Here is a 17,935-nt window from a genome sequence, read left to right on the forward strand (position 1 = left end):
AGCTTGTTCCCTATGGTAGAGTCACACAAAGTGACTATTAGAAATGTGCTGTAAAAAGAGGGAATGGCCACTGTCAGGTGCCTGGCTTCTAGCAAATCATCCAAACCTTTCTGTTCAGGCATCTCAGTGGTTGGTTTGATCCTGTGTAAATTACATTCTAGTCTTTCCACCTGCCCCCACTGAAGGCTCCAGAGCAGCTTGGTTAAAAGGGTTACAGCCCATCCTCCAGCACAGGGACAGCTTCAGACATGGCCAACTTATGACTGGGACAGGACAGACAGTGTTGTAAAGAAAATTATGTCTGCTTTAGACTTCTTACAAGAAGGTGAAATATTCTAAGAAAATCCTGAAAAAGCCTTTTAATGTGCAGTGTTTTAATTCTGAGCCACTGTTTTAGACACCATCCTGCAAAAATACTGCACCATGAACTACTTCTCTCTGGTAATATTGGCAGATTAAAAAGATCAAGTAAATTAGAAATATGAATTCATCATCACCACACGTAGTTGAACTTCAACTGAACTCATTTCTCTCCTCGTGTCCAGACACCATGTGCCAGTTCTGCACTTCCTCCCTGCTTAGCAGATCCATACGATTTATTTAGCTTTGTTATTTGTGCCTTAGATGTGTAGCTCTAGTAAGGAATCCCCGAAGCCCCTTGATTTCACAGTGCAAATCATTTGCTATTCCTGGAGAAGGCAAAGACTGAGCTGCTGCTGTGCTGCTCTGTCAGCACACTGGAGTTAGCTCCCTGGGTACTCAAACACTGCTGCAGCGCCCATGCCGGTCCCGATGCACATGGAGACAACTCCGTATGCTCTGAAATCAAACAGCACATGGAATGAAGATCGGGGGGGGGAGGAAAAGAAGAATACGTCTCAGCTACCCACTGCTCTCCTGTGTCACCAAGTGATTCTAACACTGGAGCAAATCCTGGTGCCCTGGAGTTCCTGCAGAGTTCCCGGTGTCCTGGTGTTTGCAGAGCACCTGGACACGCGTTCCTCTGCCTGCTGTTGGGACAGGAGCAGTGTGCCAGAAACCAGCTCCTTGGCCACCTGCCTGACACACCCACAGCAAGGCTGAGCCAGGGGAACTGCTTTGATTTATCTGGGCTGAGGAAGAAACTCCTGCTGCTGCCCTTGGCCTGGCTTCGCTGTGTAACAGGCCAAGGTGAGTTTGGACAAACAACGTACAGCGGGATGTGCGGAAAACCTGATTTCAGAGTGAGTTCTTCCACTTCAGTGTGAGGTGCTTTATTGTTACTGCCAGGTTTGCTTGGCAGTTAACAGCTCACCATCACTGCAGCCCTCCCCTCTAGCCCAGGGCACAGCTCATCCTAAAGCCAGTCCTGTGGCTCTGCACATGCCAGCCCCAAAGGGAGCAGTGACACAGCCAGCAGAAGCTGCTCTTTCTTCTTGCACCACCACGGGCCAGAACAGACTCTGCACTCACAGGCAGCAAGATACTCAGAGAACCAACAGGAATTCCTGGTCAAAGCTATCCAAGGGGTAGAGAAGCATAACCCAAGCTGATGGTTACTTCTGGGCCTAAGTCACTTAGGTACATTTAAGGCATTAAGGCCAACTCTGTTCCTCAGTGCTCACCTTTTCCCTCTGCGCTTCAACTCGTTGAGCAAAGTGACAACTTGACGAGCCCCAGTACAGCCCAGCGGGTGTCCCAGTGCTATTGCTCCTCCCAGGGGGTTGACCTTCTCCATAGGAATGCCCAGCTTTTCAACACAGAACACAGCCTAGGAAGACAGAGGGAATGGGTTCACAGAGATGCTCGTGCCTCTGTTAGTTCTCAGCTCTCCCTCAACAGAGCTGAGAGGACTGGGTTATCTCACCCGTGTGTGAAGAGGGACAGCAAACCAGCTCCAGGGGCTTCAAGAGGTTTGTGCTTAAAATTAATTCAGCCCAAACTATGTAATTACACAAACTGCACATTGTTGTGTCAGCTGCTCTTGAAGCACTGAACAGTTGCCACTCAGAGGCCTGACTCCAGCCAGGCCATCTTCCCCAGTGCCAAGGAGTAGAATGCAAAATGACAAATGCAAAGCCCACTGAGGGGAGGGAAGCCTCCCAACTGCACCTCCAGCTGAGCCCACACACTTGCTGACAGGCACCTCATGGATTCCTGGAAGACATGGTTCATTAAGGGCTTCCAAACTGCAGAGTGCAATACATGCACACTGACAAATTACAGCTCTTGTGAAACAGATTTTGTAAGCTGGTATAAGGATTCAATGGCACAGATAACATTCCTAATCAGTGCATTATTTTTCTGTTTTGTTTATTGCTGTGGGATTGCTTTTTTTAAATATTAAGCTGGATAAGCAATGCCCTGCTAAGGAAAGGGAAACCAGTCTCTGTGTGTTCATTAACATCTGATGCAGTATGTGGAACAAGTTCAAATCTTAATCTGGAGACCAAGCTGACATATACTCAGTTACCAAACTATGTAGCAAGACAAAGAGGATGATCACTCACCTGGCTTGCAAAGGCTTCATTAATTTCATATATATCAATGTCATTCAGAGTCAGACCTATAGTTCAGAGAAGTCAGGATTTCAAAAGGAGATATTTTTGCTTTCTATCAAAGAGAATAATTCACTCACAGCCTCCCCTGATTAATTCTAGTTCTGCTCCACTAATGACAGAAAGAGGGGGTCCTTGGCTGCATGCAGGGTGCCTACACTTGGACACATGTTTAAATACAGAACCATCTAAATACTGCAGAATGTCCCAGTCCATGGTATTGTGTCACTGAGCTCACCAAGCTTCCTTAGATTAAATGTCATCCACTTCAGTGTGAGGTGCTTTATTGTTACTGCCAGGTTTGCTTGGCAGTTAACAGCTCACCATCACTGCAGCCCTCCCCTCTAGCCCAGGGCACAGCTCATCCTAAAGCCAGTCCTGTGGCTCTGCACATGCCAGCCCCAAAGGGAGCAGTGACACAGCCAGCAGAAGCTGCTCTTTCTTCTTGCACCACCACGGGCCAGAACAGACTCTGCACTCACAGGCAGCAAGATACTCAGAGAACCAACAGGAATTCCTGGTCAAAGCTATCCAAGGGGTAGAGAAGCATAACCCAAGCTGATGGTTACTTCTGGGCCTAAGTCACTTAGGTACATTTAAGGCATTAAGGCCAACTCTGTTCCTCAGTGCTCACCTTTTCCCTCTGCGCTTCAACTCGTTGAGCAAAGTGACAACTTGACGAGCCCCAGTACAGCCCAGCGGGTGTCCCAGTGCTATTGCTCCTCCCAGGGGGTTGACCTTCTCCATAGGAATGCCCAGCTTTTCAACACAGAACACAGCCTAGGAAGACAGAGGGAATGGGTTCACAGAGATGCTCGTGCCTCTGTTAGTTCTCAGCTCTCCCTCAACAGAGCTGAGAGGACTGGGTTATCTCACCCGTGTGTGAAGAGGGACAGCAAACCAGCTCCAGGGGCTTCAAGAGGTTTGTGCTTAAAATTAATTCAGCCCAAACTATGTAATTACACAAACTGCACATTGTTGTGTCAGCTGCTCTTGAAGCACTGAACAGTTGCCACTCAGAGGCCTGACTCCAGCCAGGCCATCTTCCCCAGTGCCAAGGAGTAGAATGCAAAATGACAAATGCAAAGCCCACTGAGGGGAGGGAAGCCTCCCAACTGCACCTCCAGCTGAGCCCACACACTTGCTGACAGGCACCTCATGGATTCCTGGAAGACATGGTTCATTAAGGGCTTCCAAACTGCAGAGTGCAATACATGCACACTGACAAATTACAGCTCTTGTGAAACAGATTTTGTAAGCTGGTATAAGGATTCAATGGCACAGATAACATTCCTAATCAGTGCATTATTTTTCTGTTTTGTTTATTGCTGTGGGATTGCTTTTTTTAAATATTAAGCTGGATAAGCAATGCCCTGCTAAGGAAAGGGAAACCAGTCTCTGTGTGTTCATTAACATCTGATGCAGTATGTGGAACAAGTTCAAATCTTAATCTGGAGACCAAGCTGACATATACTCAGTTACCAAACTATGTAGCAAGACAAAGAGGATGATCACTCACCTGGCTTGCAAAGGCTTCATTAATTTCATATATATCAATGTCATTCAGAGTCAGACCTATAGTTCAGAGAAGTCAGGATTTCAAAAGGAGATATTTTTGCTTTCTATCAAAGAGAATAATTCACTCACAGCCTCCCCTGATTAATTCTAGTTCTGCTCCACTAATGACAGAAAGAGGGGGTCCTTGGCTGCATGCAGGGTGCCTACACTTGGACACATGTTTAAATACAGAACCATCTAAATACTGCAGAATGTCCCAGTCCATGGTATTGTGTCACTGAGCTCACCAAGCTTCCTTAGATTAAATGTCATTTCTTTGCAGAGGGATTAAAGATTTAAGGATATTTCAAGACTGAAAGGTAAAACCATGGGTGAGCATGGGACTGCAGCCGTGACAGGCAGACACAACCATCACCATGAGCTGTAAAAGCTGTTTAACCTGATGATGAGAACCCTGAGGAAAGCCTGTTGGGCTGGCGAGATGCCATAATTGTAAAGGAAAAAACCCAGAACCAAACACAAAACCCACACCCCAACACCCTGGTCATATTAAGGATGAGAAAACAGCATTAAATGAACCCTAAACCACTTTCCACATGTTAACTGTTTGTGAAGACTGTGCAGGGATTTAATCCTGAGCTTCTCAGAAGTGAGGGAACGCCAGCTTATCCACAGGTACAAGTGAAGTGCATCACAATAATCCCAGCTGGGATCTCCTTCACTGTTCTGAAGTGAAGGTCACTGTTCCTATGGCTGACAGCTGCACTTGCTGGAATAATACAACCTTCAGATTCCATCCACAGAACCCGATGTGCCCAACAGGGTATGAAGGACAAGTGGTTCTTACCTGCCTTCTCCACAGCCACCGGGATGGCGTAGGCCGGGCCGATGCCCATGACATCAGGTGGGACCCCGACCACAGCAAAGGACCTGAGCACCCCCAGGATGGGCAGTCCCAGCTCTGCTGCTTTGGAGCGTCTGGCCAGGAGAACAGCAGCTGCTCCATCACTGACCTGGCTGGCATTACCTGTTGGAAGGTATTGACACCTATTAACACCTTCTTTGCTTAAGGTGCAAGGCAGGTAAACCAGAGGGATGACAAAGTAAGAACAGAGCTGACCTGCTGTGGTGCTACCATCCTCTTTGAAGGCAGGCCTCAGCTTGGCCAAGCCTTCCAGGGTGGTGGAGGGCCTAATGCCTTCATCTTGGTGCACAGTGATTGTCTTCTGGTTGCCCTGGTTATCCAGAACAGTGGTCTTCACTGGAACAATCTCAGTTTTAAACAGTCCCATCTGCTGAGCTTTTGCTGCTCTGTTAAAGAACAGTATGAAAGTTTAAAACACTCCAGAGGTGAATTGCAAGAGAACTAAAGTGAAGGAAGAATGAACTAAGGTATGACTTGGGACAAAGCTACAGCACTGCTGAGCAGTGAACAAGACAACAGGCAAATACTTATTTCCATTCATGGGCAGACAAACTTCCTATCTGTACATCATGGGAAATTTATCACTAACATGATGGACATTCTCCACAGACCTGGGTCACAGGGTCACACACTTCTGAGCAAGATCCCACTTCTGTTCCCATCAACACCCCTCTGACTGACTGACCACTGCCAGCCCACAGCATGGAGATGTACTTGCCCAGTGCTGCACTCACAACTGTGAGAAAATAAATGAATCCTGATGTTCAAACATCAGTTCTTATTTCTGAGCTGAACAGGGAAAAAGGGCTGAGCCTTCACATAATACTGATAACTCCTGATAAGTTAATGGCTGAAGTTTCACTCATTCCTGGTTTTGTCCTCCTGAAGACAAGTTGAGCCCTAAGTAGACTTCAGGTATAATCTGGCCTTTAAATTAAACCTGTCAACCCAAATTGAAGGCAATTTCTGTTGCATAGTTCAGTGTGACTAGGTAGAAGGGTATTGATTTAGCAGTAAAGGAGGGGTGAAGAGAGCTTCTGGTCCCCAAGACAGCAGCATTAACAGCAGGGAGAACTGACAAGAGAGAACGGGTATAAGTAGGCAGAATGCAATCAGCTGAAGTTGAATTGGCTCAGGGCACACAGTTTTAATCTTTCATATGAACAAAGTATTTAAAAGCCTCCCCAGCAGAGCTGATGTAGAAGATTTACCTTCCAGCAGAGCACCCTTTCAGAGGGAATACAAATTGGAGACTGAAAGCTTGTTTGACCTCCTTCATCCCTTTATACTTTTACTAATAAAATGAAAATAATTAATACTGGAAGATAAGCAAGACCTAGAGCAAAGTGCTGAGGGACAGATCGGTAACTCCACAGACATCCTGAGACCAGGGCCAGAAAATCACCCTTCCCTCATGCAAGGGGAGGATGGTGTTCACATCCCCTTTTGCGTTATCAGCTTGATGTCAGTGAGAAAGGCTGGTATGCCAAGTTCCCTAGAAGCAGGGCCAGAATATAAAGGTTAACTGGCCTGTGCAGTGGCTTCCTGTATTAGATAAATAACTGGACCGGGGTAGTGCTTGAACTGAGCTCTGAAATTAAGTTTAACTCTTTGACAGCAGCAGCTTTAATGTCAGATGCCGGATCACGAGTAACACCCCCTGGGTTCCAGGGGCCACGACATTTAGGCAGGGATTTAACCCAGAGGGAAGGTTGTTAGAGGAAGGACTGGACTCCCTTGGAGCCAAACACCTGCAGTAAAGACAAGCCACTCTCCTCAGAAGCTCAGCAGTGCTCTAGAAACAGCTCAATTTAAATAATCCCTGGTAGGAAGGTTTCCTTCCACTGCCACTCCCATGTTCAATTTCAAATGACACGGAGCCAAAGCCACTATGAAAATATTGAACCATCCATTTGTTTCAGAAGCCTCAAGGAGGTCACATCCTTTGGAGACTGAAAAATACAGAGGCACTCACTGCTCAAGACTTGCACACCTGGTGATATGACACCAGGTTAGTCACACCATCTCCAGTACTGCTCTGGACTCGGGTTTTCTTAACACACAACCCACGACATGCTCTGTCAGGGTCTTTGCTCTGACCTTCTCAAGCTTCTTTACTCACTATTAAGGTTTGGAAGGCAACACCAAGGCTGCACTTAACCACTCTTGGCAAGCAGCAATGCTTCTTCTACCTGTATTTATTCCTTAACTAAAAGGTTAGAAAGAATAGAATCATGGAATGTCTTGGGTTGGAAGGGACCTGTAAAGGTCATCTAGTCCAACCCCCCTACAATAAGCAGGGACACCTCCAACTAGAACAGATTGCTCAGAGCCCCATCAAGCCTGACCAAAACAAAAGAAAAAAAACAACAACAACAAAAGGGAAAAAAAAAAAAGCAACAAAACAAAGCAACAGACAAAAAGCATTTACTTTTGTTGGGAAGCCAAGGCAAAGGCATCTTGCTTCTTTCGGGAAATTCCAAACTTCTCTGCCACGTTTTCTGAGGTTATTCTGGGGAAAACAACATCACAGAATCAATCCAAGGACTCCTCTACAGGAGCTGAAATTCTTCTACTAAGGCAACACAAGGTACAAGCCTTGGCTTCATTCTCAAGGCTCACTGTTGTCTTCTCAACCCAGAACTGCTTGGCAGAAGCAGATCCTGAATCAAATCTAGGACCAAAACAAGGTTCAAATCCGCCTTCATTGCTCATTGCGCTTAAGACAAGGAAAGCTCTCAGAAGAGCCTCTGATCTTCCCCTCATTTCACATCATTTATCTTCTATCATAACCAAGGAAGATGCTGACAACATACAGATCAAAGCTCACCATGTGAGGAAGAAAAGAACAGTTTCCCACACCACATTCACATGGATTTGAAACAGTACAGTCACTGCAGAGACAGACCACCCAGAAAACCCCTAAGCTTTGGGAAGAGGGAACACTCACCCCATAGGAATAAGGCAATCTCGAGCTTTGCTGTTTTCCATCATCTTGGAACTGATATCACCAGGGTTATCTGCACTTCTGAGGGACATCGTTTCCACCCTAAACACAAGAAAAATCTGCATTTTCTATTTGCTACCAGTGCTTTCATGCCATGTATGAGGCTAAGTGCTCCATTAAAACTGATCAGAACTCAGTATCTTGACAACATGCTTTCCTGTCATCCTACAGAAACACAGTAATAATTAAGAATTGTCTAAGGCAGAAGCTCTTGAATCATCAATATAAGAATTACCATGAAATAAAAACTCTGATAGATTAAATTGGTCCTTGTTTCACTAAAAACAGGATACCTGTGTCAACAAGTTAAGTTCTTCTTTCCACGGCTAGGAAAGAGTTGCTAATGATTCTGGCACTTTTGTCCTCAAGCATTACAAAAATCCAAGGTTCTAGGTTTGGAGCTTCCAGCAAGATGTTCAACAGCCATAAAGATGCCACTTCCAGCTTAAGAACTGGTTGGCAGCATCCTAGGCATGAAGGAAACCATTATACTACTTGTATTTTACAACAGAAGGAATTTAAGACATGGATCCCAGAGGCTGCAGCCCTTCCCCTGCACCTGAGTTAACAGACTGAAGACATCCCATTCCACTGCATCCCAGTGCAACCATCACTGGAGACCAGTGAGCTTCTGTAAAGTCAGTCTAGACCATGAAGGCTGCGATGGGAAGGGGGTTTGAATTCTACTCTGCACCACACAAGTGAAGTCATTAAGAGTAGATAACAAAGAAACTATTGCTGGAAAATGCAAGACAAGCAGAAAATGAGGCTTTTCGCCAAGCAGCTTATAGTAAGTGCTATCAGGAGTTTAAAATAACTCTAAAATTATGTGCATTGCTGCTTTACTTGACTTCAGCTGCATCTGCTCCCTGAAGGAAGGTACAGAATCAGGTTTTAAGTGAGAGCAAAACCACAGCTGCTGTTTTGGCTGTGCTCCAGCATCTCTGCATCTACAGAGGGGGTGAGTCCACTCAGAGGAAGAGCATGGATCAGGATACACCCAGCTCACACCAGCTGTTTGTAACATACAGATTTTGTGTCTTTGTGGAGGACCCTGCAGGGTAGAAGCCAAAAAACTTCCAACAATGAAATGCTGGTGGCTTCCACACCCAAAGGTGCAAAGGCTGGATCCTAAACCCTCTGAGCCTTTCAGTATTTTTACGTCAGAGGAACACACTGGCTGGCTGAGCTGTTCATTTCACAGCAGGCTAAGAATGGTTTCTCAGCATCAGATCTTGCTCAACCAGGCTATGTGTAGGGGTTGAGAAAGCTGTAAAGTTATTTTCCTAAGGACTACTGGATGAGTGTGGACAGTAATAATTCAAGAAAGTCTTAGGAGTTACCAAGGTAAAGAAAAAGAGGAACCAAATGTTTTAGCCTCAGGATACTGAATACTTCTGTTATTTGTTCTTCTGAAGTGAATGTGTCTGTGGTCACTAGTGTTTCTCTAAAGCCAACTTAACATTTAATCCTCAAAGAAACAAACACTTCTGACGAAGAACACCTGTAACTCTGTAGAACAGTTGTTAGCCATGGTAGGATATTAATTTCTTGATCCAAGCTAGCTGCTGGTATTCTGAGACACCAGCTTACTGGAGACTAGTAAAAAAGCAAACCACAGCAGGCTCTTCCAGGCTATCTGAGATCTGCATGCAAGTGGTATCCACGAGCAGAGCCAGAGGACCATGCTAAAACAGGCTTTTGCATGTTATAAGGGACAGACATGTCACCAAGACCAGTTCCTGGAGAATTAAAGGATTTTCAAGCACCATCTCTCAGACCCTTTAAGATGACCCACTCTGTGAAAGTACTCGGCAGCCTCTAGCAATACACAAATTGCATCTGCAGCCACCACTTCAATTCAGGTCCTAATTTTAGAGTTTATTCACCTATTTGTCAAAAAAGGTCAGTATTTATCTCCTGAGGGGCACAGATCTGGCTGAAAGGGGTTTCTAAGAGCTCTTGCAGAGGGACAGTGTTACCTCCAGGAAGCCTATGCAAGTACCATAAGGAGGTTTTCTTACCCGCAGGCCAAGCCAATGTCATATGATCCATTTTGGATGCCACCTGTAACAGCAGGACAAAAACATTCTTACTGTCAGGAGGAGCAAAAGCACCTCCATTCCAGCTGTGGCTTCACCAACACCTGAGGCACCCACTACATCTGGAAGGTGTGTTCCCTCCACCCCACCCCCTGCCAGAACGTGAGCCAGGTCAAGGAGCTGATGGGGCTGAAGACTAACCAACCATAGCCTGACATGCAACCAGAGAGGACAGGAGAGACCCTTCTAGAAGCTGCTCATGTGGAAGTGATGGTAGAACTCGTCTTCAGAAAACCAAGTTACTTCTCTAGGGGTAAACTTGGCCACTCAAGGTTATAAGTATTCAACTCTTAAGTATTTGGGTGCATACGGAAAAGTGTGGCAAGTAGATCAAGAGAGATCATCCTTCCTCTCTGCTCTCCCCTGGTGAGGCCACATCTGGAATCCTGTTCCCTAGTCCAAGAGAGACAGGGAACTCCTGGAGACAGTCCAGGGGAGGGCAACAAAGATGACTGGGGGATTGGAGCATCTCCCTGATGAGGAAAGGCTGAGAGAGCTGGGACTCTTTAGCCTGGAGAAGAGAAGGCTGAGGAGAGACCTTATTAATGCCTACAAGTATCTAAATGGTGGGTGCAGGGGAGATGGAGCCAGACTCTGTTCAGTAGTTCCCAGTGACAGGACGAGGGGCAACAGGCACAAGCTGGAGCATGGGAAGTTCCATTTAAATATGAGGAGAAACTTCACGGTGAGGGTGACAGAGCCCTGGGACAGGCTGCCCAGGGGGGTTGTGGAGTTTCCCTTCTCTGGAGATATTAAAGACCCCCCTGGATGCATCCCTGAGTGATGTGCTCCAGGAGATCCTGCTTTAGCAGGGGATTGCACTAGATGATCTCTGGAGGTCCCTTCCAACCCTGACAATTCCATGATTCTCTAACAACACACTGACAACTCCTAAGAGCAGGAGACCTTATCACTACTTTTACTGCTCAGAGAGACTGGAGGACAGGAGAAACGAACACCTGAGGGTGTGGCAGGCATCAGCTCTGCCCCAAGTGCCCACAAGACTCACCAGCTATATTGATGATGGCCTGCAGCCCCGAGGAGCACTGCCGGTTGACGCTGGAGCACGGCACCGTCTCTGGAATACCGCTAGGAAGCAAGACAGCCTTGGCAAAGACCCAGCGATCAAAACCACACCACAAACCAAACAACTACAGAGAACATTAAGCCACGTGACTGAACTTCAACCCTCGAGTTCAAGAGAGAGATCCCTTTATATGTTTGTTGACCTACTTGGTACTGCACCAAGAGAAAGCAAAGTTCGTAGGTAAATTCCCAATGTGATTGGCAAGCGGCTCCGAGTGCTGCCTGCCCAGGGGTCTGGCTTCAGAAGGTCCTCTCTAAGCAGGGCCCTCTCCTCTGCCTAGTTCCCAAGGGCCAGAAATACTAAAAAGCTCTGCAATATTTGTGATTACCAGGGGGCTGTGTCTGCACCTCTCCAAGGTGGTTGCACACTGATTAGACACTGGCTGAAGGACTTGGAAGCTGGGATCCAACTCAACACAGAGACCCAAGGCAAGTCCACGGTTTCAGGCCCACACAGAGCAGAGAGAAGCACAGCCTTGCATTATGGAGAAGCAGCAGGCACAGCTGGGAGCCCACAAAACAAGGCCTCCTGTTCAGAGGCTCAGCACAGGTATCCCAAAATGATGAACTGGCCTCACCTCTGCCTCCCCCTCCGTTGCCAAGAGCACTCTCCAAACCCCAGCACAGTTATCCAAAGACACAAAGTCTAATTTCCAGGCAAAAGGTGATTTGCTGTAACTTCTTAGGAACACACCAGCCTCACTGCTACCTCTGAGCCAGTGCTGCTCCACAGCCAAGGCTTGAGAAGGGGAGGAGGAACCTTCATCTGGTTGAGAGTTTACCTTAGAAACTGTGCAACTCTTGCAATCAAAGCACCAGCTCCAGGCTGCAGCACGTTTCCTAGGTGCAAAGATAGGACTCCAGTCAAGTGGTTGCATTTCCCTCGCTATTTGCTGCGGGCATGGAAGGGATGTTAACCTGTCCACAGCTTGGTGCTGCCCAGCACACAGGCCAGAGCCCCACCACCCAACAGAGCAGGCACACACTGATTTCATACACCAAAGGCAAGGATCCCACGGGACAGCAGGAGGCACCTGTCCCAGAGAGCTATCCCGACCAGGAGTTTCAAGTCTGGGTGGGGGCTGTTCACTCACCCACACAGATGTCTCCCAGGACCTCAGGACGGAGATTGACATCCTGAAGGACAGCTGTCATAACAGCAGACAGCAGCTCATCAGGGGTGGTGTCCTACAAGCACAGGGGATCAGCACTACTTAAAACACCTGAAACAATCACCACAAACTGCACATGATGCTCACGCAGCTTTACTGAGCTTCTCAGCTCAGGACGGTTTTAATTTTCCTCTACAAACAGAATTATCCCGCATGGCTTTTAACCCTGGGCATCTTCCAAGCGATTTCCTAGCTCAGTTTTATATAAGCACACTTTGCAGGGCCCTCAAAGCCAAACAAACAACGCTGAGTTATGCGACAAGTGGAGCCTCTGAATTAGTTTGGTGGAAGAAACACAGGCGAGGCCTCAGCCGGTGGGAAGCACTGCAGGTGTGACCAGGTGTGACCAGACCAGGAGCACCACGCAGGCTTTGGGGCCACCCTGGCACCTCGGTGAGAGCCCCAGCACAGCACCAGCAGCCCAGCAAGGACGAGGGCGGCTCCAGCAGGGCGGCAGGGCTGTGCCAAGCCAGCCGTGCAGGCGAGGGAGACGCTGCTTCTCTAACCTGGTTGCACCAGCGCAGCTTCACAGCAGCGTGGCAAACTCCCACCCCGGGGGTCTGAGGGGGAAACTCGTCAGCACCTCGGCTGACTCTTTTGGGGTGCCAGTGGCTCTGGGCTCACGCACCCCCCGGCCATTAAAACAGTCAGAAAAGGCTGTTTCGGGTTGTCCCGAGGCCGGGGAGGGAGGGGGGGGGCCCAGGCCTGTACCTTGAAGCCGCCGCGCCGGGCCCGGCCGATGGCGGTCCTGCGGCCGTGCACCACCACCCCCGCATCGTCAGCCCCCAGAGAGCCCCCGGAGCGGCTCCCGCACGGGGAAGGCCGGATCCCGGTGCCGGTTCCCGGCTGCGACCCGGACAAGTGCCCCAGCACCAGATGCACCCGCCGCAGCGACAGCCCGACTGGGACCGCCGCCATCTTGGGCCCGCCGCCGCCGCTCATTTGCATGGACACGCCTCCGCCCCCACGGCCCCGCCTCCCTCGCATCGCGGCCGCCTCATTTGCATGGACACGCCCCCGCCCCCACGGCCCCGCCTCCCTCGCATCGCGGCCGCCTCATTTGCATGGACACGCCCCCGCCCCCACGGCCCCGCCTCCCTCGCATCGCGGCCGCCTCATTTGCATGGACACGCCCCCGCCCCCACGGCCCCGCCTCCCTCGCATCGCGGCCGCCTCATTTGCATGGACACGCCCCCGCCCCCACGGCCCCGCCTCCCTCGCATCGCGGCCGCCTCATTTGCATGGACACGCCCCCGCCCCCACGGCCCCGCCTCCCTCGCATCGCGGCCGCCTCATTTGCATGGACACGCCCCCGCCCCCACGGCCCCGCCTCCCTCGCATCGCGGCCGCCTCATTTGCATGGACACGCCCCCGCCCCCACGGCCCCGCCTCCCTCGCATCGCGGCCGCCTCATTTGCATGGACACGCCCCCGCCCCCACGGCCCCGCCTCCCTCGCATCGCGGCCGCCTCATTTGCATGGACACGCCCCCGCCCCCACGGCCCCGCCTCCCTCGCATCGCGGCCGCCTCATTTGCATGGACACGCCCCCGCCCCCACGGCCCCGCCTCCCTCGCATCGCGGCCGCCTCATTTGCATGGACACGCCCCCGCCCCCACGGCCCCGCCTCCCTCGCATCGCGGCCGCCTCATTTGCATGGACACGCCCCCGCCCCCACGGCCCCGCCTCCCTCGCATCGCGGCCGCCTCATTTGCATGGACACGCCCCCGCCCCCACGGCCCCGCCTCCCTCGCATCGCGGCCGCCTCATTTGCATGGACACGCCCCCGCCCCCACGGCCCCGCCTCCCTCGCATCGCGGCCGCCTCATTTGCATGGACACGCCCCCGCCCCCACGGCCCCGCCTCCCTCGCATCGCGGCCGCCTCATTTGCATGGACACGCCCCCGCCCCCACGGCCCCGCCTCCCTCGCATCGCGGCCGCCTCATTTGCATGGACACGCCCCCGCCCCCACGGCCCCGCCTCCCTCGCATCGCGGCCGCCTCATTTGCATGGACACGCCCCCGCCCCCACGGCCCCGCCTCCCTCGCATCGCGGCCGCCTCATTTGCATGGACACGCCCCCGCCCCCACGGCCCCGCCTCCCTCGCATCGCGGCCGCCTCATTTGCATGGACACGCCCCCGCCCCCACGGCCCCGCCTCCCTCGCATCGCGGCCGCCTCATTTGCATGGACACGCCCCCGCCCCCACGGCCCCGCCTCCCTCGCATCGCGGCCGCCTCATTTGCATGGACACGCCCCCGCCCCCACGGCCCCGCCTCCCTCGCATCGCGGCCGCCTCATTTGCATGGACACGCCCCCGCCCCCACGGCCCCGCCTCCCTCGCATCGCGGCCGCCTCATTTGCATGGACACGCCCCCGCCCCCACGGCCCCGCCTCCCTCGCATCGCGGCCGCCTCATTTGCATGGACACGCCCCCGCCCCCACGGCCCCGCCTCCCTCGCATCGCGGCCGCCTCATTTGCATGGACACGCCCCCGCCCCCACGGCCCCGCCTCCCTCGCATCGCGGCCGCCTCATTTGCATGGACACGCCCCCGCCCCCACGGCCCCGCCTCCCTCGCATCGCGGCCGCCTCATTTGCATGGACACGCCCCCGCCCCCACGGCCCCGCCTCCCTCGCATCGCGGCCGCCTCATTTGCATGGACACGCCCCCGCCCCCACGGCCCCGCCTCCCTCGCATCGCGGCCGCCTCATTTGCATGGACACGCCCCCGCCCCCACGGCCCCGCCTCCCTCGCATCGCGGCCGCCTCATTTGCATGGACACGCCCCCGCCCCATCGCCTCCGCGGTCTCTCATTTGCATAGACACGCCCCCCGCCAGCCACGGCCACGCCCCCATCGCCTCAGCCCCGGCTTGGGGGTGGGGGGGGCGGTGGGAAAGTGACAGGAAAAGGGAAAAATTGATGGTTCTAACGGGGTAAATGGCAAAGGAAGCAGCTCGACATGAATTAAAGGCGCGTTGGGAATGAGAGAGAAAAGTGATAAACGTTGGAAAAAGGATAGGGGGAGGGAAAGAAGGGGAGGGAAAGAAGGGGAGGGAAAAGAGGAGGAAGGGAGAGAAAGGGGGAAGGAAGGGAAAGAAAAGGGGGGAAGGAAGGGAAAGAAAAGGGGGGAAAGAAGGGAAAGAAAGAAGGAAGGGAAAGAAAGAGGGAAGGAAGGGAAAGAAAGAGGGAAGGAAGGGAAAGAAAGGAGGAAGGAAAAAGGGGAAGGAAGGGAAAGAAAGGGGGAAGGAAGGGAAAGAAGGGGAAGGAAAGAGGGGGAAGGAAAGAGGGAGAGAGGAGGGGATGGGAAAGAGGAAAATAAAGAAAATTAAAGAAGAAATAGAAGCAAAGAAAGGTAAATAGAAATTAAAACAAAAAAAACAATAAATTTTAAATATATAAAGCCCAGTACTTTCAGAGCACCTGAGGGAGGCGGGATGCAAGGCCAGGCTGAGGGAAGCCCTGATGGCTCTGCCTGGAAGGAGGGGGCAGTGAGGTGGGGTGGGTGTTTTCTCCCACATCACCAGGGGTAAGATGAGAGGAAATGGCCTCAAGTTGCACCTGGGGTGTTTTAGATTGCATATTAGGAAAGAATTTCTTCACTGAAAGGGTTGTCCAGGCAAAAGAAAATAAAAACAGTAATAAACAAAATTTTAAAAAAAGGCAAAACCGACAAAAATGACTTTACATGGCATAATATTACATTCTCTTTTCTAGTTTCATTCTGTACATCAGAACACTGCAAGGGTTTTAAAAAATCAAAAGGCAAAGGCACCTGAGGAGCGAGTCGCACACGTGCACACACACGTGTGCACACACACACACACACACACACAGAAGACACATCCATACACAGGAGGACTTGGGTGGTTTGGGAGCCCTGGGAATGTTTTGGGACAGCCAGAAGCCCCGTTCTGCTCTCAAGGCTTTGGAAAGAAGTAAAACACACGCCCACCACTGAAGGGCTGAGAAAAATCAAAAACCAACAGATTCAATTCAAGAAAACAGCCTAAAAATGGGTTGGGTTGGTTTGGTTTTTTAGCTTTGGTGAAAACACACTTTGTTACCCTCACCTGACAAAATCCTTTCCAGCCAACACTGATCTTATTTTATTTTTTTCTTGCATTTTTTTTTTTCCATCCATCCCGTATTCCCGATCAGACTGATGGATTTGGTCCTATTCACAGAATAAAATTCTTCATTCCCCCTTGGAGAAAAAGAGACAACTCCATCCCCCTCCCCAAGGAGAGCTGCCCATCACCACTCTGGTCACCTGGCACAAACCCCTGCAGCCCCCCAGCTTCACCTGCAGCCACATTTATAGGAAATCCTTTTAGCTATTTCTTTAAATTTACCCTAACCAGTGTGTTTTTTGGGTGTTTGTTTGTTTTTAACTGAAACTATTCCCATTTCTGCTTCTCTTTTCAGAGCTGGGGACAAGGACACACTCCCATTGCCACGTTGGTGGTGCAGAGTCCTCATCTCTTCCCTGTGGAAGAATTCAAGGATTCTCAATTTCCACTTCAGTCCAAGCAACGCTCTTCATTTTCAGCTAAAAACAATATTAAAGTAAATGCATGTCGGACACACTGGCCTGAAGATGGCAACTGCTTATTTAACCCTTTGCTGAGCCAGGTGGAAATAGATAATGTAGCAGGGAAGGGGGGACATGAGATGGTGCAATTTATTTGTCCAAGATAACCAAGATCTAATGAATCAGTCAGCTTCCAGGGACTCTGTGCGTGCTTCCTGCCCAGGTTTTCCAGCAGGGTAGCAGCTCAACTCAGCTTTTCCAAGGGCCCATTCTCTCCTACAGCTTCAAATACGCTGCAGGGAGAAATCTGTTCCCAGCTGCCCTGGACTGATGTGGATCTGCTCTCCTGGGCTGAAGCTTCATGGTCCTGCAGCTGCTCTCTCAGGCACCACTGAGGACATATCCCCCTTCCCTGCACCCCGTGTTGGTCCCATGAGGCATGGAGAAGGCACCCAGCCTGGATCACCAGACGTTTTGCCCAACTTTAGACACCCACGTGGGTTTTATGGAAAGCCCCTGGGCTACCCCTGCAGCTCTGCTTCCAAAACGCACCGGATCCCTCCCCCCAGCCCCAGCACGGCAGGGCTACGTGGCCACGAGCAAGTGGGCCTCGCCAAGATCCCTTCCAGCTCCCACCTCCACCCTGATGGTTCCCAGCAACCAAACTGGTGCTCAGGCATCGACAGCATCTGCACCACCCCTGTGGGCAAAGAGGTCCCGGGCATCCGTCCGTGGGTGATCCCAGCAGAGACCTCCTATGCCTCGAGAAGACCCCTTCTTCCAAGGTGGGCACACACACACACACGCACACACACACACACACACACACAAGGCAAAGTCAAGACGGCTGAGCCCGGCTCCGCGTCGAGCCCCACTCCTTGATTGTAACCGCTTAAGGCACAGGGTGAAAGCCGCCCCGCTGGAGACCTCCCGGAGGGACGGGAACACCCAGGTCCCCCCGCCCCGACTCCGTGGTTCTGAGGATCATCTCCTTCGGCTCGGCGGGAGGGCCGCGCCTGCTCCCCTGTGGCAGGTGTCGATCGTCCACCCAGCAC

The 17,935-nt window shown here is 51.3% G+C and overlaps 1 protein-coding gene across 1 annotated transcript; it reads right to left on the reverse strand.

Annotated features, from left to right (window-relative positions):
• Window positions 1-582: 582 nt before the first annotated feature.
• Window positions 583-13,265, reverse strand: ACAA1 (acetyl-CoA acyltransferase 1). The gene is made up of 12 exons (XM_010005990.1): window positions 13,059-13,265; window positions 12,270-12,363; window positions 11,958-12,015; window positions 11,099-11,178; window positions 10,012-10,054; window positions 7,931-8,029; window positions 7,412-7,492; window positions 5,176-5,366; window positions 4,903-5,082; window positions 4,057-4,112; window positions 3,172-3,317; window positions 583-819 (listed from the first exon to the last, which is right to left on the reverse strand). The coding sequence occupies exons 1-12, from the start codon at window positions 13,263-13,265 to the stop codon at window positions 744-746; spliced, it is 1,311 nt and encodes a 436-aa protein (XP_010004292.1). The 3' UTR covers window positions 583-743.
• Window positions 13,266-17,935: the final 4,670 nt, after the last annotated feature.

The sequence above is a fragment of the Chaetura pelagica genome, unplaced genomic scaffold, assembly GCF_000747805.2.
Source record: "Chaetura pelagica isolate M959 unplaced genomic scaffold, ChaPel_1.0 scaffold199, whole genome shotgun sequence".
Lineage (NCBI taxonomy): Eukaryota > Metazoa > Chordata > Aves > Apodiformes > Apodidae > Chaetura > Chaetura pelagica.